Source organism: Marmota marmota, unplaced genomic scaffold, assembly GCF_001458135.2.
Source record: "Marmota marmota marmota unplaced genomic scaffold, marMar, whole genome shotgun sequence".
Lineage (NCBI taxonomy): Eukaryota > Metazoa > Chordata > Mammalia > Rodentia > Sciuridae > Marmota > Marmota marmota.
The window spans coordinates 10,550,985-10,571,332 of NW_025999998.1; the positions used below are offsets into that span (position 1 = coordinate 10,550,985).

At 39.5% G+C, this 20,348-nt stretch overlaps 1 protein-coding gene across 4 annotated transcripts in view; it reads right to left on the bottom strand.

Annotated features, from left to right (window-relative positions):
- Positions 1-20,082, bottom strand: part of Dock8 (dedicator of cytokinesis 8) — a 219,561-nt gene extending 199,479 nt beyond the window's left edge. For 2 of the 4 annotated variants that reach the window (XM_048806862.1, XM_048806858.1), the window contains exon 1: positions 19,659-20,082. Coding sequence is in view for 3 of the 4 variants with exons in the window: in XM_048806858.1 (XP_048662815.1) it covers positions 19,659-19,711 (53 nt within the window). In the remaining variant the exon portion in view is untranslated. Of the gene's footprint in view, positions 1-18,619; positions 18,759-19,658 lie in introns of those variants that run through there. The other 2 variants (XM_015492898.2, XM_048806859.1) reach the window with 2 other exon arrangements.
- Positions 20,083-20,348: the final 266 nt, after the last annotated feature.

Sequence of the window (20,348 nt, forward strand, 5' to 3'; positions counted from 1 at the left end):
TAGTTTACATTTGGCTTTCCTCATCAATGAAGACAAATTACAATTTTCTTTCCATAGCTGATCTTTCCACTTCTCAGCAAAACAGAATGTTTTTTTTTAAGTCATAGTTAAATGTCCCTCCTTTTTGGTAAGCTTGAGTCCCAATCTTGTTCTCAAGGACAATCAGAAGCAATGATAGTCACTCTTTTGGGTGAATCTACTAGAAGAAAAATTTATAAAGACAAAGCAATGTTAACTCTGAAATAAATTTTAGAAATCATCTAATACAACTCCATCCTAAGAAAACTGAGACCCAGAGAGATAAAGTGTACAATTTCCCTACAGTCCTGGTCCTGTGGGTTTGTGTAGCAATGCACTGTGGCCATGTTTGAGAAGTAGCAGAAGAAAACTTAAATCATCATAAGTACTTGAAATAAAGGCTCAAGTTGCCCTTCTCTGCAGAGAAGCAAGTGCTATTTAATTTTGCTAAAAAACAAACAGGCAATTTTTTTTTTAACCTATTCCTTCCTTCAATGTAGAATAAAGACTTTGAGAATTTCTTCATCTCAAGTGAGAATTCAATGATTTATGTTTTCATCTTTACCAAAAGATATAAGGAAAGAGACATAATATTTATTAAATGTGTGTGGTAAATAATTTCCACAGTCTCATTTAATTCTTGTAACAGCCCCATGGAATGGAATATTATAGTTTTATTTAACAGTTAAGGAAACGAATACATTACCTAACATTATATTACACATTGATTTGTGCATGTATTGAATATCTGTTTTCATTATTACAGTGTAATATCTATTAGAGTAGAATCTTTCTGTACACACAAAGTCTAAAACTGTGTTTGGCACATACTGTGTGCTCAAGAATCATTGTTTGTTACATGAATGGATGAATTAATTATTTAAAGAATACAACAGAGAATAATTAGACATCAGATTTAAATATATGTAGTTGTCACTCTGGCAATAAAAAAGAAATTGTGCAAATACATTAGTAGTTTCTTCCAGCGGATCTTATCTTCTATATAACTTTATTTTCTTCAAATATATGTAAATATACATTTAATTGCCTAAAGAGGATTAGTTTACAGATTCTTGAGTGTAGCTGGAAATGGTAATTCATATGAAGATATCTTCAAATAGAACCAAGACTACCCAGAAAAGCATTCATTTTGAAAGCTGTGGTCAACCAGCAAACAAGTAATTAACAATATTTGTCCAAATCAAATATATCTTTGGATTCCCTGACTCAATCACCATATTGTTTCAGTTCGCCATATTGAGTTCAGTTCAGTTCAGTCTATCAAATATAGACCTTTACTAGTTGGTACTTAATTGAACACAAACTACCTTTGAATAACTCTCCTCAAGAATGGAGGCAGAGTTCAGGGAGGCTATAATCTTTGAAAATCTTTAAACTCCATTTTAAAGACACATGCTATACAAAGCCTTCCAAAGGACAATAGGGCAGCCACATGTATCAGTGGATACCCATGATTCCATTCCTAGAATTTATCCTGAAGAAACAATAAAGATGCAAGCCAAGATGAATGCACACATTTATTCAGTGTTGTGCTGTTTCTAATGTTGAATAATCAGAATTCAATGCAGCTCTATAGAGAATTAGTTCAATAAATTATGCTTTATTCTCATAAAGGAAATGTAATATAAGAATATTTAGTGATGTGAAAAGTTGTTCATGATATATTTTTAAATAACAAAGCAGGTTACAAAACAGAATGTAGGCTTGCTTCCAATTTTGTAGAAAATACGTATGTATCTGAAAATATATATCCAATAGTTAAAAGCGATTTACTTTATGTCAAAAAAATTAGAAATAATTTTTATTTTTAAAATTTTTGCTTATCTGCATTACTGCTTTTCCTGTTTATTAACATACAGATTTGATAATAAGAAGCCATTTTTCATTTTAGAAAAGAAAAGGAAGGATGTCCACAGGTCTCCAGCTGGTAATTACCGTTGCTGTTCCTCAGGACCAATCGCCTCTCCCTAATGGTTCTGCTCTTTCAACATTTCGTTTCTTCCCTGTCTTTTCTATAAATGTCTATGATGATCACTTCGAATGCATTACATAAGTGGCTCTATCAAGTCCTCTTTGAAGTCTTTCATAGCAGTTAGGATTTTCCATCAAAGTTACTTTTGGAAAGGGCAAGCCCACCCTTTCTGTATATCTGTCCTCTTTTTCAGTTCTTAGAAAATGAGCATTCTGGGGAAATCTATGGCCCCAATTCCCCTTTTGCCTTTTGACCTTTCTCATTAGAAGTTTGCTATGAAGTGTGCACACATCTGTGTCACAGAGGACCAAGCTTGGTGCACTCTGAACACAAGCCCCGTGCTTGTAAATGAGTTGCAATCTTACTTGATGTTATGATGGTGGCTGTTATTTAAATATTTCTCCATCTCTTATTTCCATTTACTTTACTTGGTCCCTGTTAACTTTTTTATTTTCTTTTTTTTAAATATGTTTTTAGTTGTAGTTGGACACAATACCTTTATTTTATTTATTTTTATGTGGTGTTGAGGATCGAACCCAGCGACTCCCATGTGTTAGGCGAACGCACTACCACTGAGCCACAACCCCAGCCCCTTACTTTATTTTTTGAGCATCTACCAAGGGTGGAGTCCTGTGCCAAGGGTACTGCCTGATGTCTCACTGAATAATGACAAGAACCAGGTATTTAATCCCATTTTGCAGGTATTTCATTAACTTACATTTAGAACTTCACTTTGTATAGTGTTTTCATACTTATTATTTTGTTTGGTCCTACGATGTTGATATTATTAATATTCCTTTTTTACAGATGAGAAAACTAAGACTCAGGGAATGTAAAGAACTTCCCATGGAGTAGCCATGAAGCTGAGATGGGAATGCAACGTGTCTGCCTCCCAAAACTCTGACTCAAAGAGCTATACTGTTTTCTTGCAGCAAGGGCTCTGTGGGTTGTTATTATTACTTCAACAGCTAACATCAGTAAGGAACACTGATTGGTCCGTACTTAGAAGGCAAATAAATCAAGTGGAGTCAACAAACCCAAAGTGAACCAGCTGTGAAAAGCAAAACAACAGTTTTTGGTTTCTATTCTCCTCTCACAGAGGACAAGTTGGATATGTTTCTTGCACACGGCAGTGAATTAAATTTTAGAAGTTTATTTAGAATTTTAGCATTTTAAAATGCTGCTTTTTCTTAAATCAGAAACACCTTGCTCCATCTCAATAAAACATAAATTCAGAATTGTTCACTCGGAAGCTATTTTTTAAAAAATCTCAATCTTGTGGGTTTTTCCTAAAATATTTCAAAATTGATTGTTCTCAAAAAAAAAAAAAAAAGGTGTAGCAACCTTATCAATTTAGGGGATTTCTAGAAACTGTTGTTACTTATGACATTTCTGGTAGCATCTGTTTTTGAGACTTGGTCTCACTGTGTTGCCCAGGCTCGCTCCAAACTCCTGGCTCAAACAATCTTCCTGCCTCAGTCTCCTAAGTAGCTGGAACTACAGTTGCTCACCACCTAACTTCTGGTGCTCATGATAGGTTTTAAATGTTTTTGCTTTTCCCTATCATCTGATGCCCTGCCTTGCGGACAACCAGAACTTGAATTCTTCCTAGAATCTCAGGTGCAATAATGGTACGTTTCTGACTTTTATTTCCTTTGTAGGCCTCACATCCATATCCTGTGACTTAGGCCACATGGTTTTTATCTGTCTACCACTAGCAAACCAAATCAGGCCTATATATGTTTATTGAACATTTTGTTAATGGCTCCTCTTTGTGATTGGATCTTGTGACACAGTTGGCTAGCTGCAACCCCCTCTCCCCAACCCCATTCATGTTCTCCTTTCACAGGGAAGAGTGGTTGATGGAATGTAGTTGCCAGGCAAGAACAATATTCCCCATCTCTCCCTTCATATAGATGGATCTTATGAGCAGTCCTCACCAATGGAATGTAAGAGGAGGCTATTCACCCCTCTTGAGTTGAAGAATTTAAGAACTGGATGCGCAATCTTTCTTTCTTTCTTCTTTCTGGCCACGGTGGACAGATGCCAGAATATAATATTAAAGTCATAAGATGGCAGAACTATGAGATGGAAGCAGCCTGGGTCCCTGAGTCACTGCTTGGAGCTGAGCCACCTGACCTGCATCTGACTATAAGATAAACATGAGATAACCTTTGTTGGTTAATTCACTGAGATTTTAGGGTTTTGTTGTTGTTGTTGTTATAATAGTCTGCTACCTTGGTTAATATTGAAGCTGCAGCCCCAACATTCCTCCTTATCAGACCAGGCTTCTGGAATTAAGTGCGCTGAGTCTATCACAAGTATTGGTGGAGTGGAGGTGTCTCGATGCCATTGTGGAAGTTCCATCACTAATTTATATCCATACCAATCATTGAAGGCTACGGCAGAGACTGGTAGTTGCCTGTTATTCTTCAGCCTAATATTCATTAGCCCCTTCATTCTAACTCAACTGTAATTTTGTTGAGGGGTGACAGTACCCTGAGCTAATAAAAACTACATTTGCCAACTTCCCTTGTAGATAGGAGCAACACAACTCTGAATGATAAAATATATTAAAAAAATTATATGAGCTTCTGGAAAAGGTTCTTAAAAAGGTGGCGGGGAATGAAGCATGCTTCTTTTTGCCTTCTCTCATCTTTCTGTCTCCAATACTAACTCCATATACGGAGTTTCAGAAGCATCTTGTAATGGTGAGGAGTAAGACAAACACTAAGGTCAGTGGAAATAAAGACACAAAAACATGAGTCAAGAGTGGCACCTTGGACCATGACACCAAGCGTGGACCAACAACCACTAGCATTCTTAAAAGGAAAAAAAAAAATAAATAATTTTAAGTCATTGTGTAGTTTGATTGCCTGTCACTAGTAGCAGTTAAAAGCAATCCTAAAAGATGTAGGAGTGATCCCCCTAAGACTTCTCCCAGCACCTATCTTCCTAATATATTAGGCACTTTGTTTCTCTATTCCATTTTTTTCTACTACTCAGTTTTACTTCTTCCAGAACTTACGCTGGACAGCAGCAGTTACCGCGTTTCTAAAGTCATTTGGTAAGTCTGGAGGACAAAGAGCTCACTAATCCTACTAATTTAATTTAGCCTCAAATCCTGCTCCTTTGAGTGACATTTGGCAATTCCCAGGGACCTTGTCTTTCTGACACTCCCATACTACTCCCTCATTTCGGCACCAAACTGCTCTGCAATCTGGGCTCCATCAATGTAATTATGGGATTTAAGGGAGACCCAAGAACTTATTAAGTTCATTTGCATGCCTCCAGGCAGGACTGTGTTTAACTCTTCCAGACATACAGTTGTCTTCCATGGGCCAAAGAGTCTCTCACAGAGCATGACTCATTTGGGATTTTGGAAGGAGACATATAATCTGTTCTCTGTTCTCAGTTTCTCTGCCAATAAAGTGGGTATTGTGATATGAATTGGGAAAGACAAGACCTTTAGCTTCAGCATTGTTAAGCTTAAAATGGGACAGGATCACTTTCTTGGCCAAGTGTGGGATAGATTAAAATGGTCAAATATGTTCACAGCTTCTCCATTCAAGAGGTTGAGTCTGTCTCCTTACCCCTTAAGGCTGGGTTGTCTTATGACTTCCACCCAGTGGAAGTGATGTAGCTGAGTTCCATACCTAAGCCTCAAGAAGCTGTTCAGCTTCCACCTTCATGCTCTTCCACCATGTAAGGATATAAGGAAGACCAGAGATTACTGAAAGATGAGAGACCACGTGAACATGGAATGGCCTCGCTGATGGTCAGCATTATGACCCTGGATTCACAAGGGAGGCCACCTTGCAGCTTCACTTGAACCACTAGGTAAATGTGGCCATGAAAATAACCTCAGCAAGACCAGCAGAAGAACTGTACAGCCAAACCCAACCCAACTGACAACCCACAGAATCATGAATGATAGAAAGTGGCTGTTTATTTTAAGTCACTAAATTTTAGGTTGGTATATTGATTTCCTAGGGCTGCCACATGAATATACCACAAATGGGATGGCTTATAATAATAGAAATGTATTCTCTCATAGTTCTGGAGGCTCGAGTCTGAAACAAATTGTCAGCAGGGTCATACTTCCCTGGAAGGTGCTAGGGAAGAATGATTCTTGCTTCCCCTGGCTTCTGTTGGTTGCTGGCCGTCCTTCACATTTCTTGACTTGTGATGTCATTTATTTCTAATCTCTGCTGTGTCTTCACATGAATGTCTATGTGTGTACCTTCTTATAAGGATGTGAGGACTGGAGTTAGGGACCACCCAATCCACCCAATCCAGTTAATTTGTTTACATCTGCAAAGTGCTTATTTCCAAATAAGATCACCTTCACAGGTACCTGGGCTTTGGACTCTCTTGGGATGATGCAAGTCAACACAACAGGTAGTTTGTTAAGTAGCAAATATAATTATTATAAAAGTCCTTTAACTTTCTACTTCAAGCACACAAAGTAAGTTCAAATAAAGTTAAAAGGATTAGCAAGATTTTAAAAATAATATAGCATATGCCAGTGCCAGTGAGTTTCCAAAATCTCCTGTGAAGAAGGCATCTAAATAGAACCTTCCACTCACTGTTAGGGGTTTTAATGCCTGTGCAAAGGAAAACTGGTTCCACATTAGACAGCATCAGGCATGCTGAACAACTTTATCCTCATGTAAGCATTATTTTATGGGGAAAAAAAACCACACTGTTCTAAGATCTGAGTATCCTCTGTTCATCATGGTGTGTTATGTCTGTGTAAAAGTCACAGGCTTGTTAGGAGACTTCTGGTCACCATTGTCCCACTTCTTTTCTGCCTTGTGCAGACTTTTTAAAGGAGTGACCTCTACCAGCTTCCTCTATTTCCTCTGAACTGGCTCCCTCCATAACCCTATGAAAAATGACTTCCTTCCTCACAGCTCCAGTAAAATTGCTGTTTCAGAGGATTTCAATGATCAAGTCAAGGCAAACCCAGAGGCTCTTTCTTTTTCCTTCATAATCTGGCTTCTGGCCTTCTCAACTGCCCTGTTAGCTCCCCGCCCTTTCTAATTGTACAACAGTAAGCTACATCTTGGCCAAATTTTCCCTCCTCTCTTTTTGGAGCTTTTCTCTCTCATATCAACTGGCAGTGACTCTCGTTCTGATTCCTTTTCTTTTCCAAATCAAAATATGTATCCATTCTTCATTCCCCATTCCCACTTTGTAGGTGGCTTCCTAACCAATATTTTTCATGACTCATTGTTCAAGCCTATATCCCCAGCTGCCCAATAGAAATACTATTTTATTCTCATCTATATTAGCAAGGTAGTCAAGATTATTCTGTGATAAAACATAATCAAAAAAATCTCAGTGGTTTATTATATTGAAGACCTTCAGAACACAAAGTAAGTTCAAATAAAGTTAAAGGGATTAGCAAGAAGGCAACTGTCATTCCACTCTGTTGTCCTAACTCCAGGACACAGAGTAGTCTCCATTTGGGACACAATTAATTGTATAGAATGGGGGAAAAGATAATGTGACAAAGCTCAGGCTGGCTCTCAATGCTTGTCTGTAAGTGACCCCATCACCTTTGACAGGTAAAAGTAAAATCCTCCCTGATGGAGGAACAGCAAATCTATATAAATGTATGGTCTACTACGAGCTCTTAAAAATTCTACAGAGGAAGTACAAGTGCATCCTCCAAAAACTAACTTCTTAAGTCTCTATTTTCATAATTTATCATTGGTGCCTTCTTTCTCCAATTTGCCCAGAATAGAAATCTTGGTGTCATTACTTTTATAAATGTTACTATTCCCAATTACAAAAGCACTCTGAAGAAAACTTGGAAAACATACATACACACACACATAAATGCACACCCCATGTGAAAATCATTGATAATCCTACCACCCAGGGGAAGCACTCTCGACATGTTAGCACATGTCTTCCCTTTCCTTTCTCTGTGATATGGATTGATCTATTTATCTTGATAAAGAGTTGTGCACATTTATGTTTCAATGACATACTATGCATATAACTTTCTGGCTCTTAAAAAACCTATCAGGATCATTTTAATATTTTCTTTCCATTCTTAGTAAAATATTTCCTAACATATGGCATATAGAGACTTGCAGATTTAAAAATCCAGACTTGAAATCTCCCCTGAGTTTCAGATTCCTAAATAAAACTGCATAGAAGGTAATTCTTTTTGAATGTCAACAGCATCTTAAACATCATGTCCCCAATTAAACTCTTTTTTCAAAAAATTTTTTTTAGTTGTAGTTGGACACAATATAACTATTTTACTTTTATGTGGTGCTGAGGATCGAACCCAGTGCCTTCCACGTAGGAGGCGAGCACGCTACCACTGTGCCACAACCCCAGCTTCCCTCCACTTAAGCTCTACTTCCCCTTCAGGCTTGCCATCTATCAAAGCATTAGCATCTACCCCTAACTCCACCCATGGAGGTATTTTTATTTCTCTTTTGCTCTCACTGTCCACACCCTGCTTCAAGCCCATCAGTCCAAGTTCTAAAATGCATCCCAGAGCTGCCTCTGCTCTCCCACTTCTGTTCTTCCTCAGCAGCTTCCCCAACACTACCCTGCCTCCCGACTGGCCTCTTTGCTTCTCTACCTGCTCCAAAAACCTTCCCATTGCACTTAGTAACATTTAGGCTCTTTCTGCTCACTGCCTCTAAGGCCTGTACATAATTTCTTGGCTGACTTCTCTCTTCTGCTCTTCTCTTCCCACTTACTCCATTGAGCCCTTGCTTGTCTCCCTACACACCAAACTGACTTCTGCCTCTGCCTCCACCTCTCGGTAATTACCTCTCAGTAATTACCTGCCAGGTCTTCGATGCTTCCCTAGACCAACCTGTCCAAAGTATCCACAATCCTACATGCCTTGTCTTCTCAATGGAATATTTCTTTTAGAATAAAAATCCTACTTGTCTTATTCATAACTTTGTCCCCACACTTAGAACAGTGCAGGGCATATTGCAGGCAGTCAACATGCATGAAACGAGTGAAAAAATAAACAGCTAGTTGCTCCCCATGTCCTGCTGATTCCCTTTCAAATGTCTGCAGAAGCAGCCCCCCTTTTCCCATTGTCATTACCCCCGTCTAATCCCAGACCTCAGCACCTCACAGAATGGCTACAGCTCCTTCTTAAGAAACCTGGTCCATTCTGCACACTTCTTGCTATTCTTCCCACCATATCAGTTTCATGTGTCAGTCACCTCTCTGCCATGCTGGACCCCGCTGAAGCCTCACCTCCGTGGAGGTATTTCCTGCTTCCCAGGGCTATAAGTTCCTCCCCATCTGAGTTCTGTCATTCCTACCCTTGACTCTCACCCAGCCACAGGATCCAACACTGTCTCCTATATTCTCTAACTTTTGCATTTATGTTAACCTACCACTGCCCCCAGATTCTGAGGACATATATTGTCTGTTTGCTTTTTAATATCCTATAATGCCTAGAGAAATTTATGGACAATAAAAAATCTTGGGGAGTTGAATGAATATTATTGGATAGAGAATGAGATAAAATAAGTAAAATGCATACCCCTTCCAAAGGGATACTGTGAGAACAGGTAGCCATTTGGAATGAAAGAGTAAGGTACTAGAAGGTGAAGCAGAGCAAGCAGAATGTCAACAGAGAGTGGACAGTCCTGTTCCCACAGAGAACAGATGGTCACCATGCCCTGAAACATTTACATTAACTAGCAGGATAAGGGACTCCTACATTGTCAGTGGACTTTGAACCTGGATTTTTCCATTAGCATAAGGGAAAGTGGACTTCCACTCCAGTACAAATTCCTGCATGATGACTAGCACTTCTAGAGGACTCCAATTTGCCTCCCTAGTGAACCAGAGACCCCAGCTGAGTAACTTCCAGACAAGATCCCACCTTCTCTTGAGTGTTCACATTTTACAGCAGAGAGCTGAGTACAGGGAGCTCTAACAGTTTCTCCAGGAAAGGTATTTGCAGGGTGCAGGTATTGCTCCATATAAGCATGCTAACTCATGGTCATTCTTACAGTTTTTCTAATTTGAGTACAGTGCAGCAGAGGGAGGACACTTCCCAGAACAAACAGTGATAAAGCAAGTTGTACCTTCAGTTATTCCAATGCCAAAATGTCCACAATAAGACTTCAGAGCAGATACTACACCCTCCTGCTAATCTACAAATTTCCCTTAAGTCTCCACGCAGTGAGACAAAATCTTTATTTTGTGCTTTTAAAACCATCTGTTTCAAAATAAATATCCTCTCAGCTGCTTATCTCAAGTCAAATACAAATAATCATGGGAATGATAATCTGAAATTTTTTTTAAGCAGTGAGTAACATGGCCACAATGTAAGGGAGTGATTAGAAAACACTGTCAGATGTATTAATCTAAACAACTGTTGTTCTTTTCTTTATAATCCTATGTGAATAGTGTCATGACATTTATTGTGATAAAGCTATTTTTCTTTTATTTTATTCCTTTTTTTTTTTTGGTTTGGTACCAGGGATGGAACCCAAGGATGCTTAACCACTGAACCACATCCTCAGCCCTTTTAAAAAAATTCTCATTTTGAGACAGGGTCTCATTAGGTTCCTTACACCCTCACTAAATTACTGAGGCTGGCTTTGAACCTGCAATTCTCCTGCCTCAGCCTACCAAGCCACTGGGATTACAAGCATACATCACTATGCCCATTTAAAGCTGCCTTTCTAAAATCACTTTTGGAACTTGACAATTGCTTTCCAAGTTGTCTGAAGAAGAACCTAAAAAATAGCTCCATGACTTTACAGTTATTTCTTATTTTAACTCAAATTGATATTAGTAATTTAATCGGATTGCTTGAATGTTAATGACTCTCTGGCTTTTCCCAAAAATTACACAATGTAATGCTTGCGAATATGAATGCACACACACACAAGGAACACAGGGAAACTTCATGACAGTGCTCACCTGGGAGGGCATGGAAAAGGGACAAGAATAGTGAAAGGAACAAAGAGGACTTAAAAAAATCTAAAGCAAAAGTGATAAGATACTAATACTTGTTAATTCTGAACATTGGGTCCTCAGATACAAACTATATAATCATAAGTATTCATGTGTATTTTCTATACTTTTGAAACCTTTAAAGTAATAATGAAATAAAGTGAAGCAGGGATTGAGGTTGTAGCTTAGTTGTAAAGTGCTTGCCTGGCACATGTGAGACACTGGGTATAATCCTCGGCACCACATAGAAATACATAAAGAAAGGTATTGTGTCCCTCTACAACCAAAAAAAATTAAAAACAACAACAACAACAACAAAGTAAAGCAGATTCTCCCACAAAGTAAAAGAACACTGTGGGGGGGAGCATTCTTAGAGCCACTGGTGGGAGTGTAAATAGGCATAATTTTTCTGGGAGTTAATCTGGCAATCAAAAGATTAAAAAAAATGTTTCTCTCCTTCAACTAAAACATTCCACTATTAGAAATCAAGCTTATTTTTAAAAATAAATGTACTCTAGTCTCTGAGAGTAATTATAAAAGGATTTCCAAAAATGTTTTGGATAATGTTGCTGCCTTATCCCTAGTGGCATGACCCCAAAGATGACCCCTTTGAAGGCACATGGCCCAGCATACAGGGGTAAGAGGCAAGGGAAGGCTCCCTCCTCTTCCTGTTCATGATTTTGGGTTAGTCTCCTCACTCCTTGCAGTCAAGGCTCATGACTTGCTTGTCTTTATATTTCTAGGCCTGACATCGCATTTAGAATATAATAACTCTCAGAGCTGGAATGAGTGAATGATGGATGGATGGGTGGATGGATGGATGGATGGATGGATGGACAGATGAAATATTGAACTAACCAGTCTAGGATTTACAAAGCTACTAATTTATCAAGAGGTGGGAGAAAGAGGGTGGTGCTGATTACTTCACAGTTCTGCATTTCTTAATCTAGTTCCAGTTTTGCTGTTTAATTTGTGGCCTCTATCATAAAAGGACAATGGATTTTCTCCTTTGAATGATAAGAGTGGTAGGGGGAGTCAAGAAGCTTTTGTGGTCTCTGAGCAGAGTGATACTAATATGTTGTGTTAGCCCCACATGCCAATCCCAGAGGAAAAGAACACAAAATAGTATGAAAAGAAAAAAACAACAACCCATACTATCTATACTCTTGTCCAAGTGAAAACACATACAAGGAGGTACCTCATTTTGTGATAGAAAGGGATTCTGATTTTCCTTATGTCATTTTATTTATTTATTTGGCACCAGGGATTGAACCCAGGGGCACTTAACCACTGAGCCACATCCCCAGTCCTTTTTATTTTTTATTTTGAGACAGAGTCTTGCTAAATTGCTTGGAGCCTTGCTAAGTTGCTGAGACTGGCTTTGAACTTGTGATTCTCCATCTCAGCCTCCCAAGTTGTCATTTTATATTAAAGAACCAGTCTCAGCCTCCCAAGTTGTCATTTTATTTTAAAGAACCAATGGAGAAGTAGACTGAACTACATTGTTATACAAAATAAAAAGCACAGTTCAAAACCTGGTAACTAGAGTTTACAACAGAATCAAGAAAGAATAAAATTGCTGGCATAATCTAGGACCTTTATCATTAACACACCTATTTAAGGAACAAGGCAGACAGAGAAAAAACTGGAAGTAATCAATCACCATCTTTAGTTGCGTGTAAGGTAAAGAAAAAAGGAGAAATGCATGACTGTTTTCACCACTACAGAATGACTTCAGAGGTCACTCAGCAACTTAGGAGAGAAGCTAAACAGGAAGAAGTTAGAAACATTTAAGGGAAGGGGTCATCATGATTGGCGAATAATGATTTGAAAGAATGATAAAATTCCTCAGGGGTATAAATGTGGGGAAAATAGCCACTGGTGGGAGTGTAAATAGGCATAACTTTTCTGGAAGCTAATTTGGCAATCAAAATATTGAAGAATATTTCTCTCCTTCAACCAAAGCATTCCACTATTAGAAATGTGTCAGGAAGTATTTGCACTAGCACAGAAAGATGTATGGCTACAACTGCCCCTTCAAGCTCTGTGCATTATTGTGAAAAACTGGAGCCCATTTTAATGCCTGGTAATAGAGAATTAATACAGTAAGCAACTGTTTAGCTATCTAATTATAATGTAGGTCTACATGATTGGCATAGAGAGCTGTTAATGGTTTTTAAGTTAAAAAATAGATTATAAGTTAGTATGTACAACATGATCTCATTTTTGTAAAAATGAAAAGATATATATCCAAATATTAGCAGATGCTAAATCATGGGTGGTAGAAAGGTAATGTTTTTCTTTTTTTTGCTTACTGTACTTTTTTATTTGTGATGATAAACATGGATTTAAAAAATAGAAGGCTGGAGAAAATCTGGCTTTGTGACTGCTGTTTCTTTGTTTGTTTGTGTTTGTACCTCCAGGGCCTAGCAGTCACTTGGACCATAATAATCCTAAATAGCTGGAATGAGTGTTCATTCGAACAGTGAATGATCATTTGATCATTTGATCAGACCATAGACTGTTTTATATTCCAGGCTGACTTTAGCAATTTGTTTGATTTCACCAGGACCCCATTATACAAATGTGTTCATAAGCACTTTCAGAGATGTCAACCTGGTTTTGTTCCATGTGCCCCTGTGTGTCAGTGTAACAAACCATACTGCTGTCGTGCAAACTCCAGAATCACTGAAACCACACTTAACTATGGTCATAAACACCATTTGTTTACCTAGAGCCCAGAGAGCCTTTCTGGCCACTGACTGGTAATAAACTAGATTGCAGGCTTCTGGGAATAAAGAGAGCATATTCCCATTGCTCTAACCCTTTATTAAATCATGTAAAACATTAATAAGTGACTAGTTGATTGCCATGAAAAGTCCCAAGTGCTCCTGATGCTTAGTATTTTCCAGCAAGAAGTCCAGTATTGTCACATCTCTGCCTTGGTAAAGAAGATGGAGAGTTTAGGTGTTTTTGACATCATCCCATTTCCCTTCTAGTTCTCTGTGCAGAGCTAAGACTGGAGACCTGGTCCCCTGAGCTTTCTCTCTCTCTCTAGAGAGCCACACATCATCTTTCCACAGGTCCACGAAGAAGTAAACATCAGCCTCACAGATGCACATGAGTTGCTGGAGCTCAAAGAACTCCTATTGGAGAAAAGTTCCCCCTGGCAGAAGATTCTTTTGTATAGGGCTGGTAAGCCATGTTCAGAATGACCCTAGATGCTTGACGTTCAAAAAGTACTTTTCTAAGAATCTGGAAAGAAGTGCTCTTAAACATTAAAGACCAAAGATTCTGAGTTTGAGGGCCTGAGAGCCTCTGTCAGTCTTTGGTCTAGAACGCAGCAGACAAATGAAGCAGTCTCTGAAAGCCCCACCACCTGCCTCCACCAGTCAGTGCTGGTGCTAAGAAACAGCACTGTTTGTATTTCAGACACATATTTACACATGGGAATACAAGTATTGTAATGCTTGTATTATCTTTGCAGACAAAATTAGCAAACATTTCCCAGAGAGCTCTCTATACCTTGTATTGTTTTGGTCCTTGTGCCCAAAATTATGGAGTTTTTTTTTTCATTTAAATTAACTTTATTTTTAACTGACATATAAAGATATAAAATTGTACATTATTTGGGGGATGACAGGTGGTTTTTTTGTACTGGGGATTGAACTTAGGGGCACTTAACCACTGAGCCACATCCCCAGACATTTTTTGTATTTTATGTAAAGTCAGGGTCTCATTGAGTTGCTTAGGGCCTCACTAAGTTGCTGAGGCTGGCTTTGAACTTGGGATCTTCCTGCCTCAGCCTCCCAAGCCACTGGGATTACAGGCACCAGGTCCATGTGATGTTTTGATGCATGAATATTATGTAAAGTTTAAATCAGGTTAAACATATATATTTCCTCAAATATTTTTCATTTATTTATGGTGAAAACTTTCAAAATTCTTCTTTCTACCTTTTTGAAATATGCAGTTCATTATTGTTATCTATAATCACACTCCTCTGCAATAGCACACCAGAATTTGGGGTTGTTCTTGAATGCACGCTTTATGTACTTTATTTTCTTAGCACCTTGCATTATCGTCTATAAAATCACTCTGATAATGACTTATTCCAATGACTTTGTTCCTCTTTTTTAAATGATGAAATGAAGATATATAAAGTTCTTGGCATAATACTAGATAGACAATAAGTGTTACTTATTTTAAGATAGAACATGGTATTGTTAAGGGAGAGGATTTTGGAGCCAAGCTGCCTGCATTGGAATCCCGATATGCCCTTAATTAACTATGACTTCGGACAATTTGTACAACTTTTCTATGCTCAGTTTCTCCATCTGTAAAATAAGTATAATAATTATTTCTACTTTAGAAGTCAGTGATTTATGATACAGAAAGACAGATCCATATCTGCCACACAGTAGGCATTATAGAAGTATAAGCCATTGTATTTTATTTCTTTCAATCCTGAGTGCCTAAAGGATCATTGATGCTTTCCCTGTACTCTATCCATATGCTCTTTTTATCTTATTTTATTAGAATATTAGATCAAGTTCTACATCAATTCTCTTTAAAAGAGATCAAGATTTTAATGAATTTTCATAGTACTAGTAACAATTTTTATAATCTATAAAAGCATTAAATTTAAATAAGAACAATGGTAATAAACAAGACTAGATGTTCCTTCAAGAGTTGTATGATTACATTCAATGCATCAGGGCCTAATATGCAAATGCAAACATAACAAACTGTTTAATTCAGATGTAGTTCTTCCTTTGAACATAAGAAGTCAGTGACAATTAAACGGAAATGAGGACAAGTACGTAATGCTTATGAGGAATTAAATCTCACTGTTTGAACTCAGAAAAATTCAGCAGTGGATCTTTCTCTTATAACTTCCTAAGTTGTGAGTTCCAGAGAAATATTTAACTCTAACAAGTTAAGCAATTACACTTGGTGCCCAGAGCAATCCCACATGATGATGTCCGACATCTCACCATGTGGAATTTAGACTTTATAAACGTATGAGAGAGCCAGGGCAAACATGGGAGATGGCTGCCACAGGCATTCTCAGGTTCCTCCTTGGTTTTGGCCCTAAGCCCGAACTGGGCAAAACTGCCTGCAGGAAGCCACAAAATTTAAAAACACTTGGGGATGTTCTTCACAGGCTGTGGTATAGTCTGCTCCCTCCCTTTTGAGGTTGGTGTGGACAGAGCTAAGCTCTTTGCAAATAAAAATTTTCAATATATCAGATTTCAATAACTCATTAATAGGTAGCACACTTTTTTACCCTATAAATATTTGTAAGGGATAGTTTATATTCTTCTAAGTAGGAAGGTGAAAAATATGAACACATGCTGAATGTCTAATGGCCATATTTCAATACTGTCTTGTTTTTGTTATTTGGTCTATTTTAAAAACTAGTAGTTGGCATGCAAGGGAAAACATTTTCTTTTCCACCTTCAACAGAGCAAAACATCACATTGTTAGTTTGTTTATAGAGTATTGATCAGAAACAAAACAATTTGCCAATGCTGCTACTGAAATAATGATTAAAAAAATTAATCCTCTGCTTGCTTTTAAAGGAAATTCTTAAGATACGTGGATCAAAATAGCATGGGCCCATTTAAGAGTCTCTGGAACCACTTGCAATCCCAGTTCTGCCATAGCTGGTTATATGGCCAAGCTTCATTTGTTCTCCTCTTCCAGACTTCACTTGAATCTTATAGGGTTTTCTGGGGCCTTAATGATATAATCCATTAAGTTTATAACAGTGTCTGACACACAGTAAGTGATCAACATGTGGTAAATTTTCATACTACATTAATACTGGGTATATGCTTATTAATCCACTCCTTTGAATATTCTAACAAGCTCATTAGCATAATTCTTCCACTCCCCCCAAAAAATGCTTCAAAAGGGAAAGTAGAAATCTAAGAACATAAATATGCAATCCATATTCTTGCCTGAGGATTAGTAAACACTTTATATTAGCCTCAACTTGAGAGGGCTCTTCTCAGTCATATTCCATCACACATCTGTCCCACTGAGTACGTTTGGGGTGTCGACATAGGGATGGAAAGCATATGAGAGAGAACAGTAGCCCCAGGAAAGCTCCAATTGGCCACAGGTATCTGCACGCCCAGCCCATACTGGTCTCCACCTGGAGAGAGCTCCAACTTCAGCTCTCCTTCCTACCTTTTCTTTTAGGCTCTCAAAAATGATGATTTCTAGAATCAGGAAAATGAAAATTTAAACAACATTGAGATTTTTCTCATTCCAGTTAGAATCGCAACCCTCAAGAATACAAATAATAATAAATGCTGGAGATAATGTGGGGGAAAAACAATACTTACACACTGTTGGTAGGAGTATATATTAGTACAACCAATATGGAAATCAGTGAGAAGATTCCTTGAGACTAGGAGTGAAACTACCACATAGCCCAGCTATACCACCCCTCAGTATTTATCCTCAGGAGGTAAAGTCAGCATGCTATTGTAATACAAGCCTACCCATGTCTACATGCAGCACAATTAACAGTAGCCAAATTATGGAACCAGACTTAGTTTTCCATCAAGAGATAGAGAGATAAAGAAAATGTGACATGTATACACAGTGTAGTTTTATTCAGCCATAAAGAAGAATGAAATTATATATCATTTGCAGGAAATAGAACTTGAAAGAATTATGTTAAGTGAAATAAGCCAAATTCAGAAAGTCAAGGGTTGTATATTTTTTTCTCATATGTGGAAGCTAGAGAGAAAAAAGGGGGAAATAAGGGGTCTCATGAAAATACAAGGAAGAGGACAAGGAGGAGGGAGAGAAAAAGGAAAGGGGAAATTCTAGGAAACAAAAGTGACAAAATTATATTGTTCTATTGTGTGCATGTACCAAAGGGTAACAATGAATCCCACCATTATGTATAATTATAATGCACCAATAAAAATGATGCTACTAGAGAGGATGATAACATTGAAGCTGATGGTAACATTGTTAATGATAGTTAATGTTTATTTAATATTTATTCTAAGCCAGGCACTGTAAGCACTTTGTATCTATTATTTTACTTAATCTTCCCAACAGTCATAAGAGGCAGGTACTATGATTATCCCCCCATTTGACATAAAGAGATTATCAAAGTTTGAGATAATCTCTTTATAGGCCAAATGTTACCCAGTTTACAAGAGAGAGAGCCCCTTTTCAAGCTGATCTGATTCCAGCAGGGTCTTTATTCCTAAACCTTGGGCTATATCAACCCCACAACCTCTTGCAAGACTGCCTAGATTAGTCTGGGTCCTGGCAACTCCCCCCAGATCAACCCCACCCAACCTCATAGTCTTGATCATCTTTCTACCCAAGACATACTTCCTGCCCTAAAATTCATAGGGCCAAGTTACAGAGAAGCAGCTACATGCAAGTGGTACACCCATCAATGACTTTAATTTGAGCCCCCCCTCCCCAATTCCCTCAAATGAATTACCCTTCCTGGCACACAACAACCATGAAACCTAATGCAGAAAAAATATGTCAGAAGAAGATCCCTGATATAGATTATGCCTTCAGACTAATAGCTTTTGGGCATTATCATTAATATACAGTCTGTATTAAAAGTAAGCTTTTTTCAGAGGATGTCCTAACCAGCTCCTTATTCTGGACTTCAAAATTTCTGGTGGCTCAAACTTCATACACTAGCAGCACAAAGACGAATTTTACCATGGAACCAGGCACTAGAGGCTCAACTAAAAGAGTGAAAAATCCTAGAGCTGGGAGAGCAGCAGAAAAATCAGTTGACTCTTCAGGACAAGTTTCTTATTATCTTTTAACTATGTAGTCTAGATTTCTCAGGCAAACATGTCCTCAAATCTCTGTCAGCAGTTTTCAGTGGAGGAAAAAGTGCAGTTAAAGCACCTCTGCTGAGAACTTGGGGCAATAAATGTGCTTACATTTAGTTTGTTTAGTTTTGATTATGGATTGGAGGATGAGTAGGGCTCCCCGCGTCCATAGTTCTTTGCTAGAGTGCTAGAAATCTAAAAATTCAGCTGTGGGTCACTCCTTTTTGTTTATTTAAATGAAGAAGTTTTAAAATTACTTTTTCCACTTCATGGCTCCTTTAGACCAAGGAATAAAAACAACGATGTCACCAGGTGCCCAACTTCATGGAAAAAGAAACAAAAAGGGAAAGAGCCCTACCCATGACAACTAAAGTCTTGAAGCAACTGCCTCAACGCAAAACTCTCACTTTACCCACTTTGCTTCTTTTCCCTTCTCAGAACTGCCTGAAAGGAAGGATCCATTGATTAGAAGCTCCGTGGCAAGCCAACACGGCTGACTGCGCCCATCGCATTCTGCCCGCAGGGCCACCTGTCCGAACCCCAAGTGGCGCGAGCTAGGCGGGGCTGGGGAGACGGCGCAAGAAGTTGCTCTGAGGAGGGACACAGGTGGCTGAGGACAACCGGGAGGATTGCCATTCTAGGGTAGGACGTGGCTGAGCCCAGCACGCGGACTCTCGCAAGGCCATTCACTCATGGGCAAAAGCCAACCCGCCGCCAGTGTCAGGAGCGCCCCGCTGCGGACTCGCAAGGATTTTGCTCGCTCCCAGTACTGGGAGGTGAGCGGCGCTCTGCCAGCTGGGGCGGGACCCCGGTCCCCATCCGCTGCGCTGAGGGGCGCGTCTTACCTGTTGATCTTGAGTGCAAACGCGCGGCGCTCTGCGCTAGGCAGCGTGGCCATGGCCAGTCGGAGGCCCGGCGGCCTCTAGGGTCGTGGGCTACGAAGAGTAGAGACCCGGCGCTCCGCAGAGCTGCTGCAGCGCGTGCCGAGACAGACGCGAGCCTCATCTGTCAGTCCGGGAGGGAAACTTCCGCATTTCCACCTTCGTCGCTGAAATCACCCGGGGGGAGGGCCCAACCTCAGGGCTGAGGCGGCCAGCCCAGCCACCGCCGCCAGGCGCAGCCACTCGCCCGGCGTGGCATGCAGGAGCAGCGGGAGACCGGGGTGTGGACGCCACGAGGAACGGCCTCCGGATACTCAAACCGACGCGCGCTCTTCCCAGCGGCCTGACCTCAGGCACAGGGGAGTCGGGCGGATGACCCGGCGACCACGGAGCGCAGGCCGGAAACTCCATCTGCCCGGAGCGGCGAGGCTGCCAGGGAATGTGGGCAAGCGGGGGGAGCCCGTGCCTTCCTCCCGCCGCGGAAAGTTGGCGAGGTCGGGAACCAACCCTGGGACTCTGTAGGGTAGACCTTATTAAGGGTGGACACCATTCCTGGGAGAAGACAGTTTAAAAAAAAAAAGTGTAATCTCTTAGGAAAGTAAACAGCTTTTGCAAGCCATAGCTCGTCATTCATCCCGGGGCACTTTAATGAAT